General features: G+C 37.5%; 1 protein-coding gene across 12 annotated transcripts in view; it reads right to left on the bottom strand.

The window, feature by feature from the left end:
- Nucleotides 1-20,626, bottom strand: part of VPS13B (vacuolar protein sorting 13 homolog B) — an 869,944-nt gene that overhangs the window by 66,791 nt on the left and 782,527 nt on the right. For all 12 annotated transcript variants that reach the window (XM_031013639.3, XM_055348088.2, XM_031013638.3 and 9 more), the window contains exon 44: nt 1,146-1,301. In XM_031013639.3, coding sequence (XP_030869499.3) covers nt 1,146-1,301 — 156 coding nt within the window. The remainder of the gene's footprint in view (nt 1-1,145; nt 1,302-20,626) is intronic.

Genomic DNA, 20,626 nt, shown 5'->3' with positions numbered 1-20,626 from the left:
TTCCACTTTAGGCAATCAACAAATATTCTGAGGAATGCTCAGTTAATTGGGAAGAGTCTTCCATGCTTCTTTTCTGAGACTCCTCTGCTAGAGTTGAGTTCTCTTTTTATTTCCGTGGCCCACAATAATAAGATCACCAAGTCCAGCTCCTTGATTAGGTGCAGACCAAGAATGCATATGGTGTGGGTCCTACTGTTCACCTCACTAGCAGCTTCCTGATTCCTCCTTGGCATGCAGCAACAGAATAGCCCCTGCTGCTCCATAGGGGAAGCTCCCCTTTTCCAGGGACTAAGTGCTGTTTCTATCATGTCCCACAAAAGCTCTGGGTAGACTGTTACAATCCAGATGTATATGTTGAAACTCTAACGACAAATCCAGTTATTATGTGTGCAGTGAAGCCAGTTTTCAGATTTTAATACTTCCTTTTTTTCTTTCTACTCTTGTCATATGCTCCATGCTTGAAAAACATCTTTTAGAAACCACACTTTCACATCTTAAGAACACAAAGAAAGTGTCAGATACTTTTTTCCCTTTGCAGTCTTAGAACTTCAAAAACAGCCAAAAGGAAGTTTTATAAAATACGTAAAAATGTGTGCTGAGAGCTGAGGTTTTATATGCCAAGAGTTAGGCTGCAGTGAATTTTTACTGCAGTTAATATTAACTCCTAGGAAAAGAAAAGCTTGCTGGAGACCCAGGCCCACTCTGTCATGGGAGAGTATCACAGCACTTCCTTACAGATCATTCTCACGTGCATGAGAACCAACTCTTGGTTATCCGCTGGTGGATTATCCAGGGTTCCCACTACTCTTTGCTTCTTTTCCTTCTCAATAAAGGACTTTTGGCTATTTCACAGCTCATTAGCACCTCCACCAGAAGGTAGGTGGTGACAGGGAGAAGAGGTGAAACTAAAATCAGTAAATTTTACTGCTTGTTAGCAGCTCTTGTAAAAGAAGTGGGACAAAGGGGTTGAAGCCATCATCATTGTCAGGATCATAGATAAGCATTTATTAAATGCTCACATGCATGGTAGTAGTAGATATAACTAGGCATAACCACGGTGATTTTAAAAAAATTATTAATTATTTTCATCTCCATTACACTGAATAATTAAGAGGTGTCTGGGTCATGAACACAAAGAAACTTACCTGTTTTTGTACTCCATTGAGTTGCTGAACCTTGATGATGAGAGAAGCAGTTCGACCCCTGTACTGAATTGTTCTAATAAAAGTCCCGGCATGGTCCACACTGAAAGGCTCTGACCAACGCCAGTTGCCCCAACCTTCAATACAGATGTGTAACAGCTGGAGAAAAAAACAATAATCGTCATAATGCCAAACGTGCCAACAAAAACCTAGTCCTAAAATGAAAGTCTCATTGCTGGAAAACCTTTCCATTTGTAATATTTTGCATCTGTTTTCTTTCTAACCTGCATTATTCATCCACTTCCAACTTATTCCACCAGGCTAAGAATAGCAAATATGCCACATAGAGTCAATGTGGTTTTTCAGATCACATTTTAAACCTTCTTAAAAATAATTTTCCTATCAAATGGTAAAAGGCCTGCTGAACATTTGAGAAAAGATCATTTCATTCATCTGGAGGACAAAAAGGTTGAAGCGTGAGATCAAAGAACCTTGGTATTGGCTGACGGTTTTTTCCTTCTTATGGCTAGACAGTAATGAAAGCTAAATTTGGTTTGTGGTTTTTTTTTAATCATAAATTGTTATACCTTTTTTCTTTTGATAAAGAACAAAATAGCAGTTTGAAGATGCAATTCATTTAATATACTTTCCTTATGAGATCACGGATATATCAAATTAGAAATACCCTCAACATTTTAAATGTAAGATATGATGTATTTGTTCTTTTTTTTTTGTTATGTACTTATTGTAACATTTACCAACTGAGTCTCCTGATACATATTTATATTTATTCATGTAGCATTGCCATGTCTGGTCATGTTTGGATTTGTTTTGGGGTCATATATGTCCTATTTCTACTCTTACCCACTAACTGCAGCTAAGAAAATCAGTTTAACTATATGAGTATTCCAAAAAAAAAAATAATAATTAGTACTTTTGTAGGAAACAGGTTTAAATGAAAACAATGTTCTATGATTCGTAAGTTCAAGGAAAGACAACTGACTTTTTTTTTTTTTTTTTTGAGTCTCGCTCTGTTGCCAGGCTGGAGTGCAGTGACACGATCTCAGCTCACTGCAACCTCCACGTCCTGGGTTCAAGCGATTCTCCTGCCTCAGCCTCCCGAGTAGCTGGGACTACAGGTGTGCCACCACGACTGGCTAATTTTTGTACTTTTAGTAGAGATGAGGTTTCACCATGTTGGCCAGGCTGGTCTCGATCTCTTGACCTCATGATCGCTTGCCTCGGCCTCCCAAAGTGCTAGGATTACAGGCGTGAGCCACTGCACCTGGCCGAAAACTGATATTTTAAGAAAGATATATTTATATCATATGCAAACAATTTAAATCTTTCTTTCATATCACATATAATTTTTTAACAGAGCTAACCAAAGGTAAATCTCATGAAAAACTCCCAATTAGTAGACAGAATAAAACTTTGAAAACCTCCTGTAAGACTATCATAAAAGGCCCTAATAATAAATACATTAAGGATTTACATGGAAATTGCCATAATATTAAATGTCTTGGTGGAAGCAGGTTAGTTTTTAGTTTCAGCCTTAGGAGGAGTCCTGATAACATGCTTAAATTTAAAAAATTCCCAAGGTCATCACAACATACGTTTTCGATGTTAAGATGGGGCTTTTTTTTTAAAAAAAAAAAAAATCTGAATACATTATTTTAAAAAATCTCCTAACTCATCTCCCTGCTGTTAATATGGCCTCACTCAAGTTCTTCCTCCACGCACTGCCAGTGATCTTGTGATAGGAAAATGCTATCAGTTAGGTGACTTCTAAAAAAGGCTAACAGCTAAGAAAACACACGTGTGCGTACACACACACACACAAACACACCCTGGATAGCAAATACCTTTAGGGAAAATATGGTCTTATATATACTCTACGACATAAAAGTACCAGAATATCTTTGATGTTTAAATATTAGTAACACAGAAAAAAAGAAAAATAGCAGTGTTTGGAACCCTTTCAGTTTTTTATAGCAGCAACTGGGAATCAAGCTCAGGGTACACACAAAACTAAAAGAAATAAGAAAGTTGTTTTCTTTGGACAGACTAGTAGCTGGAAATGACAAAAAAAAAATAATGAGGCAAGGTACTTAAGATCAAGCTCAGCTATATTTTTCCTGAACATTTCATAGACTCTAGAGAAAGTTTTAATGTACACAATGTAATTTTAAGTGAGGAATGTTCACATTTGCATATGAGCTCAGTTTTAGATAGCTGCTCACTCTGTGTACACAGTTTTTAAGGACTGGATGTCACCAAGGAATATGCTGTCAGGTTTTGCTTGGCAGCTATTTGTTCTCAGAATGTTGGCACAGATATTTTCTTTGAATTATGAAAATTCAGATATGTTTGGATTTAGTTCACACAGGAAAGTTAAGTGGGAGAAAAACATTTGTAACACTTCTTCCCATATGCATAATCAATGGAACATTTGTAATGTTTGGTCTACTGTTAAAAAACATCTAAATATCATTGGCAATTAGATGCATATAATTCATTAGGAAAGGAACTACATTCTTGAGAGAAACCAACAAAAAAGAAATTCAGGAGGCCTAGCAGTACTTCAGTTCTCCTTCCCATGGTGTAATCACCCCTGCCTGGGAACCCGCGGCACTGGATTTGAGCACTGGATGGCAGTGAGTGCTCAGATACGCACAGACACCTAGCTAACGTGAGAGGTTTTGTTCTTGTTGGACCCACTGACTAAATTTCACTGCTACAGATACTGTAAGTCTCCATTTAGTAACAAATACTTGCATACCTATTTTTATTTCTATACAGAAGGAAGCATAAAATCAGGCACAAAAAAATGTGACATTTGTGTTAGATCACCTGATTCAAATGAGATTTCGATCATCATCCAACACATTTTCATTACTCAAGTACTATAAGGAAGGTAATATGCTAGGCACTATGGAGGAAATACAGAGGAAGAGATATGTTCTTTGCCCCACAAGGAGCTTATGATCATATAGGGAAAATAAGGCAAGAACAAATAACTAACATGAAGCAGTCAGGAAAGGAGAGGAGCAGTCACATAGTAGTCCAGTTAAGGAAGGGTCTGGATCAGGTTGCTGTGATTAAGAAAACACTGGGAAGCAGCTGGGTCTCAGAGTTTGGGTAGGATTTCAACTGGCAAAGATGACAGTTCCTTCCCATGCCAAAAAGACAATGTGAGATGTGCAAAGTAGTACACATGCTTGGGACAAGGTTAACCATCTCAATTGGCGAGAGAAAAGGGAACATGGATAAAGGGTTGGAGGATAAGGTTAAATACATAGATTTAGATTGTGGCTGGCACTGATTTACTAAACTAAGGAATTTGCACTTTATGCAGGAATTAGTGGATAGTCACTGATATCTTCCCTATTAGTGAGCAATGTGCTGACAAAGAGTGAGAGCATGTGGAGAGGCAGGAAGACTGCAGGAGTTGCATGAGGGGCAAAGTGGGCTAGAAATACAGGGGAGAGGAAAGCAATGGGTTTCACAGAAAATAACTATCCCTTCTGCCTGAAGCCCAGGGCATTTTTGTGTTCTTTTATCAATTTGGAAATTTTCTTTCACCTCTTTTCTATTAAGATTTTCCTTCCTTACTTCCCCTACCATCATTCAATCTATCCAGGCTTTTCAGTCTCTTTGGTCTACTTAGATAGTGTCTAATATTTTCCACGGTGGGGGGAAAACTCAAACAGGAACTATTCTTGTTGGAAGTTTTCGATGACAACTAAAACTAAGCAATAAGGCAGGTTGTATAGTGGCCACACTCGATGGAAGGTCCCAAGAGAGTACATTTTCTTTTTTTCCAGCAGACCCCCAGAGCTGCGCTGGCAGCCAGACTAAATTCATAGTTTTCCCATTGAAGACCTCAGATGGAAGCATATACAGTTTTCAACTCATTTTTTTTCTATACAAAATAAAACCTAGAATTACTGATCAGGGAATTGGGGATCAGCCCTGAGGACCACCTACAGTTTTGTCCAAAGGGAGAATTCCTGAATTGATATATTTAAGAGGAAAGAAAAATAAGATAAAATCTAGGAAAACAGAGTACACCAAAGAAGAGACAGTGGATGGTTAAATAAAAAATGTTAAACTGCATCTTAAAACATAAATGATAAAGGTACCAAATACTTTCTTGTGAAGTTACATATTTCACTATTCATTTTAAAACTATTGTCAAGATTTTTTCTACTTCAATAATCACAAATTAAAATTTTATCTTCACACTCATTTGTGTATTTTTTTTTTTTTTTGCATTTTACAGTAATTTACCCTACAGTAATATGTAATGTTCTAAAAAGAAACTGGAGATTTAAACAACTTCAAAGAATTTCCCAATCCATTGTATTCATTGTAGAAATTTTAAGAGTTCTTAAAAATTAACATGCAATCCAAGTGAAATAAACTACTGTATATATATACATTCTGGTAATATATTTTTACATATTATTTATATATCAAAACTTAGGCACCATTTATTTTATTATGTTTTAGAGATAGAGTCAACTCTATTGCCCAGACTGGAGTGCAGTGGTGTCATCATAGCTCACTGCAACCTTGAAATCCTGACCCCTCAAGTGATCTTCCTGCCTCAGCCTCCCGAGTAGCTAGGACTATAGGTACATGCCACCATGCCTGGCTTTTTCAAATTTTTCTATTTTTTGTAAAGATGAGGTCTTGTTATTTTGCCCAGGGTGGTCTTGAACTCCTGGCCTCAATCAATTCTTCCCCCTTGGCCTCCCAAAGTGCTAGGATTACAGGTATGAGCTATTGAACCCGGCCCATTTATTTTATAAACTTCTAAACTCATCGTAATATCCCAAGAGCCTAGTGTATGGTAGGCATTCAATAAATATTTGTTGAATAAATAAATCAAGATTAATACAAAATAACCAACAGTAAATATCTTAAAATGTCAGTGGTGATATTTGTTCATAAAATGGTATCACAAAATTAGTATGAGTGCCTCCTGGGGCCAGAGACTGCAGTCACTCCGTCCCCAATCCAGTCCCCAGTTGCGGTCCCCAGGCAATTACTATACCTAACAGGATGTTCCAGATACTTGATAGGAGGTTGGCCATATGCCCAAATCCTGGTGAATGTGGTCACCCTGCCTCCTATTTTCTGCAGACTAAGACATGGACACTGGGTACTGTGCCTGGGCCCACTCAATCCAGATCATGAAGGCAGAAAAAACTGCAGCCAGCAAGTGCTGCCATCCATCAGCCAAGCCATTCTACAACTCCGAGATCGAATTCCTGCTGCCTTATGGCATCCTGCGTCGCCAGCACAAGCCAAGCTGCAACACCACGAGGCCCAACATCTTCTTTTAGGTGCTGGGCCCTCTCACCCCAGGTCTGTCCAAATAAACTCAAGAATGTCGAAACAAAACCCAAACCAAAATGAGTATTAAATCAAGATATTTACAAGAGTTTCCTATTTTGAATGATCTTTCAACACAGATCTGCCTTACAGGGATAATAATATTAGATTAAACGCCAAGTCAATGTAATCCCTCAGATTCATAATTCAGATACTGCAGTACTGATATTAAAATATCAAGTAGGCCCAAAATGATACAATAGGTGGGCATCATGAGTAAAAATTAAGTTAAAATACTAAAATAATTCTTGTCTATCCAAAATACTCTCTGGAAAGTCAATTGAATCGAAATTAAATCACTTGCTTGGAATACATGAGTCTGAGTGGAACTGATAGTACATTCCACACTACTAAATTAGCATAAAAATGAAATATGTTGCTTATTATTGCTTTTTCAAGGAATTTGAATTTCAGGATGTTCGACGTATCTGAAATAATGCCAAAAACTAAGTAGAAAAATTTCTAGGTAATGACTAATGCTTGGTGTCATAATTCAATGCTGAAACTTTTAATGCTAAAATTCTGAGGGCCCTGCATATCCTTTCACATTTATAGAATATAATTTCCCACCTAAAAGAGTAAGTTTAAATAAATACAACTGAATTATTTTTGGACCCTTTGATGTAGTTTGTTTTGGTAGGAAAAAGAAAAAGAGGAAGTAAGCTCAACTGAGAAAGTCTTTCTAAATCATTCAGGGTGTGATATAATGGAGGCTGCATTGTCGTGATATAAGTGTTGGCTATTCTTCCACAAACTATGGGTGCTGTAAGTTCTCTCTCAAGATTATCTGAATTAACTGAAGGCCACAAATACTGTGCAGTTAGCATGAAACAACCTCTTACAATAGAGGGAAACCTGACACATTCATAAAAAGCTGGTTGGAATAAAAATTGTGGCTGAAAGGTAATCCTTATACAAAAAAATCTTACTTGTAATACCTATTGATGCATCAATTCTATGAAATAATCTATCCTAAGGTAATAATTACAGATGTGTGTAAAGAATGTATCTAGATGTATGTTTATCCCAGTGCTATTTTAATAAAAATTTGGCAGCATTAGGAAATTGGTCAAATAACACAGTAAAAATAAAAACAGCTTTCCTTTATTAGACATTATGTGTCAAGCACTGGGCTAAGTGATTTTTAATATTACTTATTCCTTAAAACAATCTTGTAAGGTAGACAGATGAAAAAACAAATGGAGGTACACAGAGGCTGAGTGATTTCTTCAGGGCCAGAGTGTTGGGAAGGGAAAGATAAAAGATCTGAAATTATTCAGAGCCTCTATTCAAAACTATACTTACACTGTAGAGCACTTTCAAATGACTGAAAAACAGTCATAGCAGGAAAACGTGTTAATGCTATCAGTTAACAATAGATTAATTGAAAAACACACATTACAAAAAGGTATGGGCAGTACACCCCATTTTTGTAAAACAAATAAAAAAAATATGTATACCTATTCCAAAGGAAGAAAAAGGCTAGAAATAAGCCATAATGCTAACAGTAGTTATTTTAGGGTTATAGGATTATGCATTTTAAGTTTCCTTTTTTCCATGTGTGTTTTGTGTGCTTCCTCAGGTAATTTCCAAATTTTGTATTACAACTATGTCTTATTTGGCAATCAGAGAAAAATGTTATTAAAATAAAAAAATGTCTAATAGGATGCATACAGAGGTCACATTTTTAGGTAAAAAGAAATTACACATTTCTATTTTAAAAATTCAAGTTCAACCTCCTAATGAAAGCCAAATTTTCCCAACTTTCCCTCTTGGCACTTTGCCAAGAGGGTGACATGATCTTCAGTTCATCTCTGTAGTCTCCATAATTCCTAGCACAGAGTCTGGCTTGCTATATTGCTATATTACATATTCACATGATTCTTAGGAGCCATTTAATGCAATTATGTGAGCTTTTTTCCCTAGGGCAACAGCTTGTTTTTTTTTTTTTTTTTATTTGAGACTGGGTTTCCCTTTATTGCCCAGACTTGAGTGCAGTGGCATGATCATGACTCACTGTAGCCTCAACCTCCTGGGCTCAAGTGATCCTCCTACCTCAGCCTTCTGAGTAGTTGGGACTACAGGCATGCGCCATAATGCCCGACTAATTTTTGTATCTTTTGTAGAGATAGTGTTTTGCCGTGTTGCCCAGGCTGCTCTTGAACTTCTGAACTCAAGCAATCTGCCCACCTTTGCCTCCCAAAGTACTGGAACTGCAGACATGCACCACTGTACCTGGCTCAATTTGGCAAGTATTTTTAAGGATTTACAGCTATTAAATGTTTACTATAAGCCAATAACTGTACTACACATGGTAGGTATAGAAAAGAACTAGACAGTACACTTGGGCTGAAAATGCTTACAATATAGTAGGATAAACAGATATTCAATAAGAATAATTACACTGCAAAATGTTTTTAGAGTAAGAAAAACATAGGGCTTCTGAGGTGTTCTGCTTGGGGAAGTTAAAAGTTTGACCAGAGAATGTATTTTACTTACTCCCCAAAATAAGAAAGACATGTTGAAATAGAACAAAAGATGACAGTAATGTTACTTCCGATAAACAAAAGTAGGTGACAACCTAACCTGTCATGTGACAACCAGGGAGGGAGTAGTTCTTTCTGCACAAAATTTGTGTCTACAAAGCATACCGACTGTGTTAGAAACAAAGACAAGCCATAAATGCAGCAAGCTATGGCTTCAAACTATTTGTGAAAACAACTCCTGGTCATTTGTTTTGTCAACAGAATTTAGAAAATTAACTTTCTATTATCAACTTGTCAGCTTACTTTCCTCTAATAGTTTTGATTGTAACCCAAATGGAGTCACTGAATATTGATTTTGGAAAGAAGGAGTCACTCTGGAATAAAAAAATCATTGTTTTAGGAGGTCAAATCTTGAGACAGAGGGTGGGAGAGAGATACAGGAAGGAAGGGTGAAGAGGAAGTGAACTCTTAGGTCAGTAACTGCTATTTCCTCTCAGAGCATCAGTCATCAATAAACACCAGGGATTGATGCGTGAGAGACAATGGAACAAAGTAACTGACAAGAAAGTCACTGTTTGGCTGTTTGAAACAATGCTACTCATATGTTATATCTATATTCTTCATAGCTTTAAAACAGTGCATTGTGTCATTTCATCATATACTTTGTAATAGTCATTTGAATTTCCCTGGGTAAGTCAGGGTATCAAATTTCACATGTTTCTAGCAAACATTAAGGCTTAATCCATGTTTCAACATACCTATAATCAAGCCATAGAATCTTTTTATTATTTTTCACAAATAACTATAAACACAACTTTAAATTCAAGAATTTATTTATGGATTTTTATTGTTCAGGAATTTTCTCTGTTCAATCTCTGGCTGAAGTTTACATATGTAAAATAACCTAAAAAAAGAAAAGTGGGGAGAATAGTAGCATTTTTTCATTTAAATTATTTTCTACAAAACAATGAGATGCTTCATGGGTATTCTGGGCTAAAAAAAAATTAAATCTAAGTGAACTAAATTAGGGAAAACTAATATACTGCATAAACATTTTTGCAAAAAGATTTAATGAGAAAGATGTTTCATGCATTAAAATATTTCATTTTTAAATTTTATGCATAACTTTTTTTGACCATTTCAATCAAGAAATCAGATATAAATACAGTTTAAAAAGTATGAAACGATAAATAGGCTTGTTTTAAATAGGTCATTTCAACATTATACATATCTATTGTTTTCATTCTTCTAAAGGCTTCCCTATAAATGATACGTGACTGAAAAAACATGAGCTGTGATATTAACAGCTGCCTTAAGTCTAGAATTGTGTGACAGTCCTTAAGACTGTTTACCCTTGGTACCACCACAAAGGGTTGAAAAGCACAGATTCAAAGAACTTTGATATATATATACATACAGAAGAAGAGGGACTGTCTATAAAATCTGAAATAATTCACATTTTCTTTTTTTAAAAATAAGTAAAATAAATACGACTTTGATTGCTTAAGTTATGTCAACAACCAGGAGATTCTGATGCTATGCAGACAAACTCTTAACAGAATGATAGTCAGTGGTGATCATGCATTTGGTTAGACCCAATTCTTCAGTGGAATAGTTAAGAGTATGTTAGAAGGAAATGATGATGAATAATTTAGGTGAGCTGAGAAATGGGAGCAACAAGATAAGAAATTGGAGAGGCTGTCTGTTAGTCATTCGGATTTGAATAAATATTCTGGGAGTCAAATTGTCAGGTTTTGTTTGTTTGAAAATCAATTTTGACAAAATACAAACAATAGAGAAACCTACCTAAAGTTTGAATAAAAACTTTCTTTTAAACTGTTCTCAGATGTAACATTCACTATTCAGTAAAATTCAGTTTAATGTAAAATAGAAGACACGCCAACACATGTCCTAAGAAAAGATCAAGTGATTTTTACATAACTTCATTTTTTAGTCATCATGGCAATGTGGACAACTGTAATTACCTTTAATTTTTAATTAGAAAAAAGAAGTCAATAGATGGATATAAGAGAAATCCAAAATTTTTACAGTTATTTATTTTCATTTAACTAAACTGCCTTGCTGTACTAAGAAAACATTTTTGTAAAGGTTAAATAAAGTATTTCATGGCAACCGCTGCTTCTTAGTGCCTGTATAACAAGAAATATGAGCCAGCCAAAGTTGTGCAAGTTGGTTTTCTTTCCCAGTAAGGGAATGTGGTATCTAAGACCTTGTCCTAACTCATTTTATCCCCAAGTGTAAGTCAAGCAAGTCAAACATGAACTAATGCCTGAAGGGAAGTCCCTGACTCCAGAAGTATGGATTATTTCACATTTATCTTAAAATCTGCTCTCAGAGTTCTTAAAATTCACTAACTTGGCGAGTCCGGAATTATCATGAGAAATGAAATAATTTTATAACTATGAAGTCATCCAACATTCCATGCATCTGACACTCAGTGGGCTTGGCCATGTCCTGGGCATTATTCTGACCTTTAAATAACAAGCTCTTCAATATTCTGGAAATAATTTAAAAGCACGGAAATAATAAGTGCCACAGTATAATAGGTATGCCATTGTCTTTGAGTTAATGCTTTTGTTACACAGACTCATGGTAACAAGTTATGATTAAAGACAACAACATTATGTATGCTGAAATCTTTATAACATTCTTAATCAGTATTTCCCATTACTTAAAAATGGCAAAATACCATGCTTTAATAGGCCAGCTGCATTACCTTTCTCCAAGTACTCTGTATTAAAATTCACATTTAAAATTAGCTCAGTAAAGGACCTTTATGTTTAGACATCAAGAATTTACATTTGCAGAGCACTGGCTTGTGAAAAGGCTTTGAGTGTCTTGTAAAAAGCTTAAGAAATCTTCAGTGTATTTTTCTCCAAAGCTATATTTCAATATCTGAGATTTATTGCCAGGGGAGGAAGAGAGAGACCATTAGCCGCACCAGCAGCCATTCCTCTGGGCGCTTCGCACTTGAAATATCCCCATTTTCTTTTATGCAGGCTTGCAGAAAACTCCAGAAATCAGCCCTGGGACTGGATAAAGCACCCTATCACAATCCTATCTTTGCCATTTCTTGTGAAAGACTTTTAAAGTCTTGAAATTGGTCATTTTATAAATTAGTTTTACAAACAAACTTTGAAATATAAAGGAAAAGGAAAACTCAACCCTAAACTTCTGCCTCTGATTTAGGTAGAATGTATCTCCCAACAGAAAATGAAAAAACTCCAAATATGCTCTGTGCATTAAATACTTAATGACCAAAACTGCTAGGACCCCATTTACTTCTACTGGTGACTTCAAAAGGAACTATAAGCTCCCTCAGAGAATGTTAAGTTTCCTGGAATCCCTACAGACTACCTTTTTTTTTTTTTTTTTTTTTTTTTGGCTATTTCAATTACTGCTTAAAACTGAAATAAAAATGCAGTTGATGGCGGCTGGACGGTAGTTCCTGGGTACTCAAATGGAGTCAGTGTTTACAGAATATTTTGGATTAAAATCCTTGCCAGATGGTCCCAAGAAGTGTTTACCTCACTGTTGATTTTAGCTATCTTAATGTCAGCAACAATAAAAAGAGGCTTGTTACTGCCACTCGGGAGCAAAGGCATAAAATCCTTCCTCCCGAAATGGAACTGCTAGTTGCAGACAGCTGTGCCCTACACAACAATAAGGGTGATACTGTAGATTTCTGGGAAACTATTTCCACAATTAGAGAAAGACAATATGTGGCAAATTTAACTTGTAATGACATCTACTTTAAATATATAATATTTAGTGATTACACTATATACTTTCAGTTTATGATAATAAAAATTTTCATAGAATAAGCACAAAAGGCTAAACAAAAATGTGAAGAGTTAGACATACATGAAAGTTGTGCCCAATTTGAAGTATATTGCTAATCTCCTCCTGTAGCATGTTCCTATTTTATGATTTTTCATTAGAGGCCATAAGGAGGCCAAAGGGGCAGGAATGGGAAAAGGGGAGGGGTGTGTGACCAGGAGCTACTCTTAAGAGCCCAACTGAATTGACAGTATATTGAGGCATATATTTTGAGATCAGTGCCTCTTTTCTATGTATATTAATAGTATATACAAAAGTATCCAACATTATGCAAAGAATAGTGTTGATAATTTTATTATTAAGATTTTAAATCTATGTTCTTGAGAAATCCCAAAACTTACTTATTCAATGAACATTTATTGGCTGGGTGTGGTGGTTCACTCCTGTAATCCCAGCACTTTTGGAAGCAGAGGTAGGAGGATCGCTTGAGCCCAGGAGTCAGAGGCTGTAGAGAGCTGTGGACGTGCCACTGCACTCCAGCCTGGGCCACAGAGCAAAACTCTGTCTCAAAAAAAAAATAATAATAAAAATAAAGGAACACTTATCAGCTGTCTATTATAAGCAAGATACAGGATTAAATATTGTGGAAACAATACCTTATTAAAGCCCTCTTTTTATTCCCTTTCATTCTCAGCAAACATCCAATACAACCTCAACCATATTCATGTCCATCTTCATTCTCTCCCTTCTATCTCAAGGAGGAGACTATTGTGGTACATTGCAAATGGCCACAAATTCTCTGCAGCACCTCTCACCAAGATCTAGTTCCTTACCGTTTGGATCTGGCTTAACCTTGTGGCTTGCTCTGCGCAACAGAATGTAGCGGAAGTGATGCTGGGTGAATTCTGAGCCCAGGTTCAATAGGCCTTGGAGTCTCTGCTCTCATTCTCCTGGAACAGTGTTACCAGGTGAAGAAGCTTGGCTAGCTTGTTGGTGAGATCACGTGGATGAGAACCAAGACACCTGGCAAACAGCCTGCTGACCACTAAATATGTGGGTGAGGCCATTGTAGACCACTCAGCCCTGAATGACCTCCAGCTGACTTCAGCCTCCTAAGTGAGACCAGGTGAGACCCACAGAAGAACCTTTTGAGTGCACCTAGATGTCTGACCAACAGACTCATGAGCGAATAAATGGTTTTTAAGTCAATAAGTGTTGGGATGGTTTGTTAAACAGCAATAAAATTTGGTATAAACTTCTTCCCATTCAAGGCCAATCCTTCCACTCGTGATATGAATTCTTTCCTTTTCTTCCCTTCTAAGATTTTATGCCATTAGTCATTCTCTCTTCTGGATCATCAATCTCCCATTTCTTTCTTCTTCTATATTAATGTGCCTAACTCTCTTCCATTTAAAATTGTTCCTTAACCCTGTGGCTTGCTGTAGCTAACACATAATTAAGACTAAAAAAAAAAAAAAAAAAATTCATGCTCATTATCACCACTTCGTCACTTCCCATTCACTTCTTAGCCCACTGTAATCTGGCTTTTATCCCTATCTCTCTACTGAAAGTGCTTTCCTTGAGCCATCAATGATGTTCCAATCGCCAAATACAATGGTCTCTTTTTTTCAATTCTTACCTCACTCAGTTCCCTTAGGACATTTAACAACACTGATAATTCTATCCCCCTAAATATCCTTTTTGGATTTTAAAACACCATTACGTCCTGGTTTTCCTGTGACATCTTGGTTTTCCTCATAGCTCTTATTTCCCCTCAATACATTCTATTTCACAGCCCAACTTGCAAATTCTGCTACTGATCCTTTTTGCAAAGCTCACCTCCAAGACAGCCCCAGTAATCCTTGCCTCTTGTTATCTGTGCCTTTGTGTTCCCCCCACTGAATAGGGCAGATCTGTGTAGGATATTACAAATAAAACAATGAATGGCTTCTGAGGCTAGGACATAAATGATATTGTGGCTTCTGCCTTGGATCACTTGATCTGGAAGACAGCAGCTGCCATGTCATGAGATTACTCGAGCAACTCTCTGAAGAGATCCCTGAAGTGGAGTGCTGAGGCCTCCTACCAAAAGGCATGTAGGTAAGTATTTTGGAGATGGATCTTCCAGACCAGATGAGCCTTCAGAGGAGTGCAGCTCCATCTGATGTCTTGATTACATCCTTATCAGAAACGCTGAGCTGGAATCACTTAGTTAGACCATGCCCCAAATTCTTGACTAACAAGACTGTGGGATAATAAGTGCTTGTTGCTTTAACTACTCAAGTTTTGGGGTAATTTTTAATACAGCAAGAGGCGACTAATAGAGATTTAGTATCTGTAAATGGGATACTACTGTAACAAAAGCCTAAAATGTGGAGGAGGCTTGGAGCTGGAAAGTGAGTAAAAACTGGAAGAACTTGAGAAGGCTGCTAGTGAATGTCTACATACTTCAGAGAGATTATTAATAGAAACGTGATGGCCCTACAGGAGACTGCCAGCTACAGAGTGCGAAAAATGTTATTGGACATGGGTGGAAAGGGGATCCTTGCTATGTGGTGGCAGAAAGTTTTTCAACACTATCACCTGCAGTAACATGGAAAGTAGAAAATTTGCCTAATAAACTACATGATCTAGCTAAGTAGATTTCCAGGCAGTGTTGAAGTGCCTCCTAGCTTCTACCTGATGCTAATATTAAAATCCACAAGGGGAGATACAAGCTTAAGGAAGGACTGTCAGATAAAAAGGAGCCAGGATTTGCTATTTTGAAAGTTCCTAGCTTTATCAGATGCAAATGATGCTAAAATCAAGAAATGGCTTCCCAGCAAAGATCAAATCCAGGACATGGTCGGAAAAGCTGGGTCTAAATATGAAGCAAATAATATGCCTGTAAAATCTTTTGAAAGACCTTAGAAAGACCTAAATTGATGGCTCAGAGAGCTAGTCAGACAAAAGGAGTTCTAAGACACTTAAGGGTTATGTCCCTCAGTAACGTCAGAAAAATCTTAAAGTAGAGAAGGGCTTATCTAAAAGATACATGGGTGTAATTTTGTCTAATATAGTAAACCTCAGTAAGAATAAAAAGAGACCTACAAAGTTGTTTAAAAAATAATATTGGCAGAAACACTGCCAACTTAGACTGAAAGAGATAAAGACAGTACAAAATGAAAAGAGGACTCTGAACCTTCAAAATTCTACCAGCAGAAAGCAGGCTGGGAAAACTACAAGGTGCAAACAAAAGCTACTTTTCATGGAAAAGAATGGGTGACTCAGAGGCTGGAGCCATGTGCACAAAGCCACGAGCAACGGGGAGCTATTTCTAAGCAGGAGTAATACTGAGTACTAATTAAGAAACTTCCATCATTTATCTGATTGAATTTAAGAATTTCTATGGACCAGAAACTCCTGTGTGTCTTCTGTTTCCTACTTTTATACATGGAAATATCTACTGTAGTTACTGTATGCCTATCGTATACCATTGTACATTGTTCTGCAGCAACAGATAATTCTTCTCTTAGCACTCTCTCCTTGGGAATGCTCATTTATTCCCACTTCTAGCTAGGCACCAATAACAGGCCAAATTTATATCTCCAGATCAGACTATTCTTTTGAGCTTCAGCCTCTTACATCGAATTTGCTTACTTTACATGTCCATTTGGATGTCTAGTTAGGGGAAAAGGACTAAAAAGGAACCCTTGGTTATAGAGAGCCAAATTCTTTTTACTTTAAAAAATGTTTTGTATAGACAGGGTCTTGCTATGTTGCCCCAGGCTAGTCTCAAATACCTGGCCTCAAGCTATCTTTCCTACCTTAGCCTCCCAAAGTTTTGGGATGATAGGTGTGAGCCACCACTGTACCCAGCCAAGCTGAGTCCTTTACTAGGAACTTTATAAATGTTTTACATGGAATATTTACAACAGTCTCTTAATTATGCAGAAGAGGAAGTTGAAGTGCCAAGAAATTAAGAAACTGTCCACTCTTCATGCAGCTATCAAACCTTAGGAGTGAAACTCAGGTATTTATGGCTTCAAATTTGTGCTTTTTCTAATATGCCATCCTTCCTGCCCTCTATAGCAGCCTAAAATTCAATGTGTCCAAAATGGTTTTCACGATTACTCTGTTATGCTCTTATACCCTGCCCCATTCTCTGTCTCTCAAACATTGTCCTACTCAGCTCCCTGTCTTGGCCAATAGCAAAACTAGCAACACATCACCTAAGTCTGAAATCTCAGAGTCAAACCAGACTCTTCTCTTCCATGATCAATAATAAATCTTGGTGATTTTAACCTCCCAAATATCTTCCAAACAGACCTCTATCAAGTTAAACCTTCTCTCAGCAATTAAAAGTGTTGTTTCACTGTCTTCTAGCCTCCATAGTATCTAAAGAGAAGTCCATAGTAATTTGATTGTTGTTCTCCTAATGTGTGGTAGGTAATGTGTTGTTTTCCTCTGGCTGCTTTCAAAATTTTCTTTGCTTTTCAGTAGTTTCATAATGATGTTCCTGGTATCTTCAAATTTACTTTTTTCTTCCATCATGTATTATATATATATATGGAGAGGGCAAGACCCTGTCTCCAAATATATGTATATATAAATTTTTTGGCGACAGGGTCTTGCTCTGTTGCCCAGGCTGGAGTGCAGTGGCATGATCTCAGCTCTCTGCAAACTCTGCCTCAAAGGGTCAAGCAATCCTCCCACTTCAACCTCCTGAGTAGGTGGGACTACAGGTGTGCACTACCATGCCTAATTTTTTTTTTTTTAGAGACAGGATCTTGCCATATTGCCCAGGCTGCTCTTTAACACTTGGACTCAAGAGAGCCACCCACCATGGCCTCCCAAAGTGCTAGGATTACAGGCATGAACCACCATGCTTGGCCCATCTATTATGTTTTCATTGCTCTGTAACAAATTAGCACTAATTTAGCAGCTTAAAACAGCACACATTTACTCTCTCACAGTGACTGTTGGTCAAGAGTCCATGTATGGCTTAGCTGCGTTCTCTGTTTAGGGTTCATAAGACTCCAAATGAGCTGCAGTTGGCTGCATTCTGATCTGGAGGCTTGACTTGGTAAGACTCTACTCAAGCTTGCTTAAGTTGTTGGCAGAATTAATTTTCTTGTGGCTGTAAGACAAGGGCCTTGACTTCTTGCTGCCTGGTGCTGGCAGCCATCTTCCGGTTCTGGAGGCCTCCCACAGCTCCCTGCCCCAGGACCCTCTTCATAGGCCATCACAACATGACAGTTTGCTTCCCAAGGCCAGCAGGAGCCTCTATGCCTCTCTCTCCTTACAAAAGGGTCCAATCACTCTTTTAGGGTTTTGAATCTGATTAAATTAGGCCCACTCAAGATTTTCTCTCTTGATTAACTAAAAATCAACTAATTTAGGACCTTAATTACATCTGTAAAATCCCTTCACCTTTGACACAGACACTTTAGAGTACATGTCTGATAATGCCAACATCTGGGTCATCTTTGGATTAGCATCTATTAATTGTCTTTCCCTGGAAATTGAGTAACATTTTTTTTTCTGACTCTTATCTGTCAAGTAATTTTGGGTTATATTATGGACATTGTACATGTTTTGTTGTGGAGAATCTGGATTCTCTTATGACTGCTCCAAAGAGTGTTGATGTTTGTAGTTAACAGGCAACTAACTTGTTTAGACTCAAACTGGAAATTCTCATACCTGGGTGATCAGCAGCTCAGGTTAGTTTACTTCTTTAAGCCTTGGGTACAAACTGCATTCAGTTTGCCCCACGCATGTGTGCGGTTCAGCAGTCAGCTGAACAGTTGGGCCAAATTTAAAAATATTATGTTCCCATTTTATGGCTTTCTCCTCTCCAGGGTTTTCTCTTCACACTCTAGCAGCCTAGGATGCCTAGGCTATTTCCCCTGGTACCCTGGGCCAGAAAGATGATAGGCCACCCCTGTTCTGCCATGACTGCAGTTGCCCTCAAGGCAAAGCCAAAAAAATGGGAAAGTCATCCTGCAAATTACTTGCTCAAAATTTCGACTCCCCTCCAAAATCTGCCTTTGTTTAGTCTCCAGAGCCTTCAGGTAGTTTTTTTTTTTTTTTTAAGTTCTGTTCAGAATGTGTTGCTGTTATTCACAGAAATATCAGTTTCTTAGGCATTTATATCATTTAATGCCCTTACTCTGTCTTAGCTCAGTTACTATAATCTCTCTCACTCCTGGACTACGCAGCAGTGACCATAGTAGTCTCTGTTTGTATTCTCAATCTTCTCTAGACTGTCTTCTCAAATACATTAGTAGAACTTTTCTGAAATACATCTGTGATCCTGGCATTCCTCTACTTAAACCCATTCAGTAGCCAAGAGCTGCCCATCACATAGATGTATATCTTCTTGAAATGGATTCCCAGGCTCTTGAGAACATAACTCTGCCAGACAGTGGTGTGCTGGAGCTGGTTCATACTTGTTTGTGAAAACCAGCAATTAAGTGTTTAGAGATTTTGCAAACTGGTGGTCAACCCATTGGTAGCCTGAAATAAGCTGTGGAGTATTTACACCATGAAAGTTGGCCATCCCTACAATCAGGGGTTCCCCATCACTACCACTCTAAGAGCCAGTGGACCAGCACATATCTCTTCTGCAATTTTTATGATTGAGTTACACTGCACAAAACCTGAAATCCCTTGACCATAACTTGCTGTTTATATATACCTCCCTTGTTCTTCTTGGTGTACTCCTCCACTGTCATCCACTGGGCCAACCTATACTTACTGTTCAAACTTAGCTTCTGTGGAAAGCTAACTTTGGTCTCTCTGGGTACGTAGATTATCACACCTTTGTGCTATCATGGCCTCAAGACGGTATTAAAACTTCTTAGCACAGCATACAAGAGCCCTCATGGCCTTAGCCTACTTCCCCCTCTTGCAGCTCCACACATGTACTCTACACTGTAGCCAAATTAGTCAAGTTACCCTTCTGTGCCATATTGTTTCATGTCTCTGTGGCTTTCACACATGTTGGTCCTCTTAGCTGGAATATTGCCTCCACCCTCACTTCACTGGCCTAGCTAACTCTAAGGCATTAACGTGTAATACAAATATCCCTTCTGTCTGGAAGCCTTGCCAGCTTCCCATCCTCATGTTGGATTTGGAAACATTTCCTTTGGGTTCCCATTAAGACTTTGTTCATATCCAGATGCAATTGATTTTACTTCCTGATTCCCTGGCATTTCTTCCCTATGGCTAGTGTTTTCATTATTCACCCCTCATTTCTCTCTGTCCTGAATTACTGCAATGATATCCTGATAGACTGATAGACAATGTCATGTCTATAATAATTTTTTACTTTTCTGGGTCCCTCAGTAGACAGTAAGTTCCTTAGAAGAATGTATATATTTAAACACAATAAGTAATACATGAAAATATACTGATTAAAAAAATGAATGTGAGGGAGACTAAATAAACAGCTACAGAGAAATAATGGCAGGAGGGCCTGTGAAAAGACTGAGTTAGCCCTTGGAGGTCAGATAATTTGGATATTATTTAATAAATCATGGTGTAGCATGTGATGGTTTCTGGACAGGAAAGTGTAACAATCAAAGTATTTAGGAAAATTGCCTGAGCTGTAGTCTGCAAGATAAATCAGAGTTAAAACAGGGCAAAACTGTTAACTAAGAGAACAATTGAGAAAAACTATTGCAATAGTTTGTATAAGAAGTAATAAAGATAATCACTCTTGATATATCATTACACTTGGTGCTGTTCCTAAGAATTAGTATTTGAAGTTCCTTTTAGTCTGTATGTGAGTTTTGGGTGTGTGTGGGGGGG

The sequence above is a fragment of the Gorilla gorilla genome, chromosome 7, assembly GCF_029281585.2.
Source record: "Gorilla gorilla gorilla isolate KB3781 chromosome 7, NHGRI_mGorGor1-v2.1_pri, whole genome shotgun sequence".
Lineage (NCBI taxonomy): Eukaryota > Metazoa > Chordata > Mammalia > Primates > Hominidae > Gorilla > Gorilla gorilla.
This window is presented reverse-complemented; position numbering and strand designations above follow the sequence as displayed.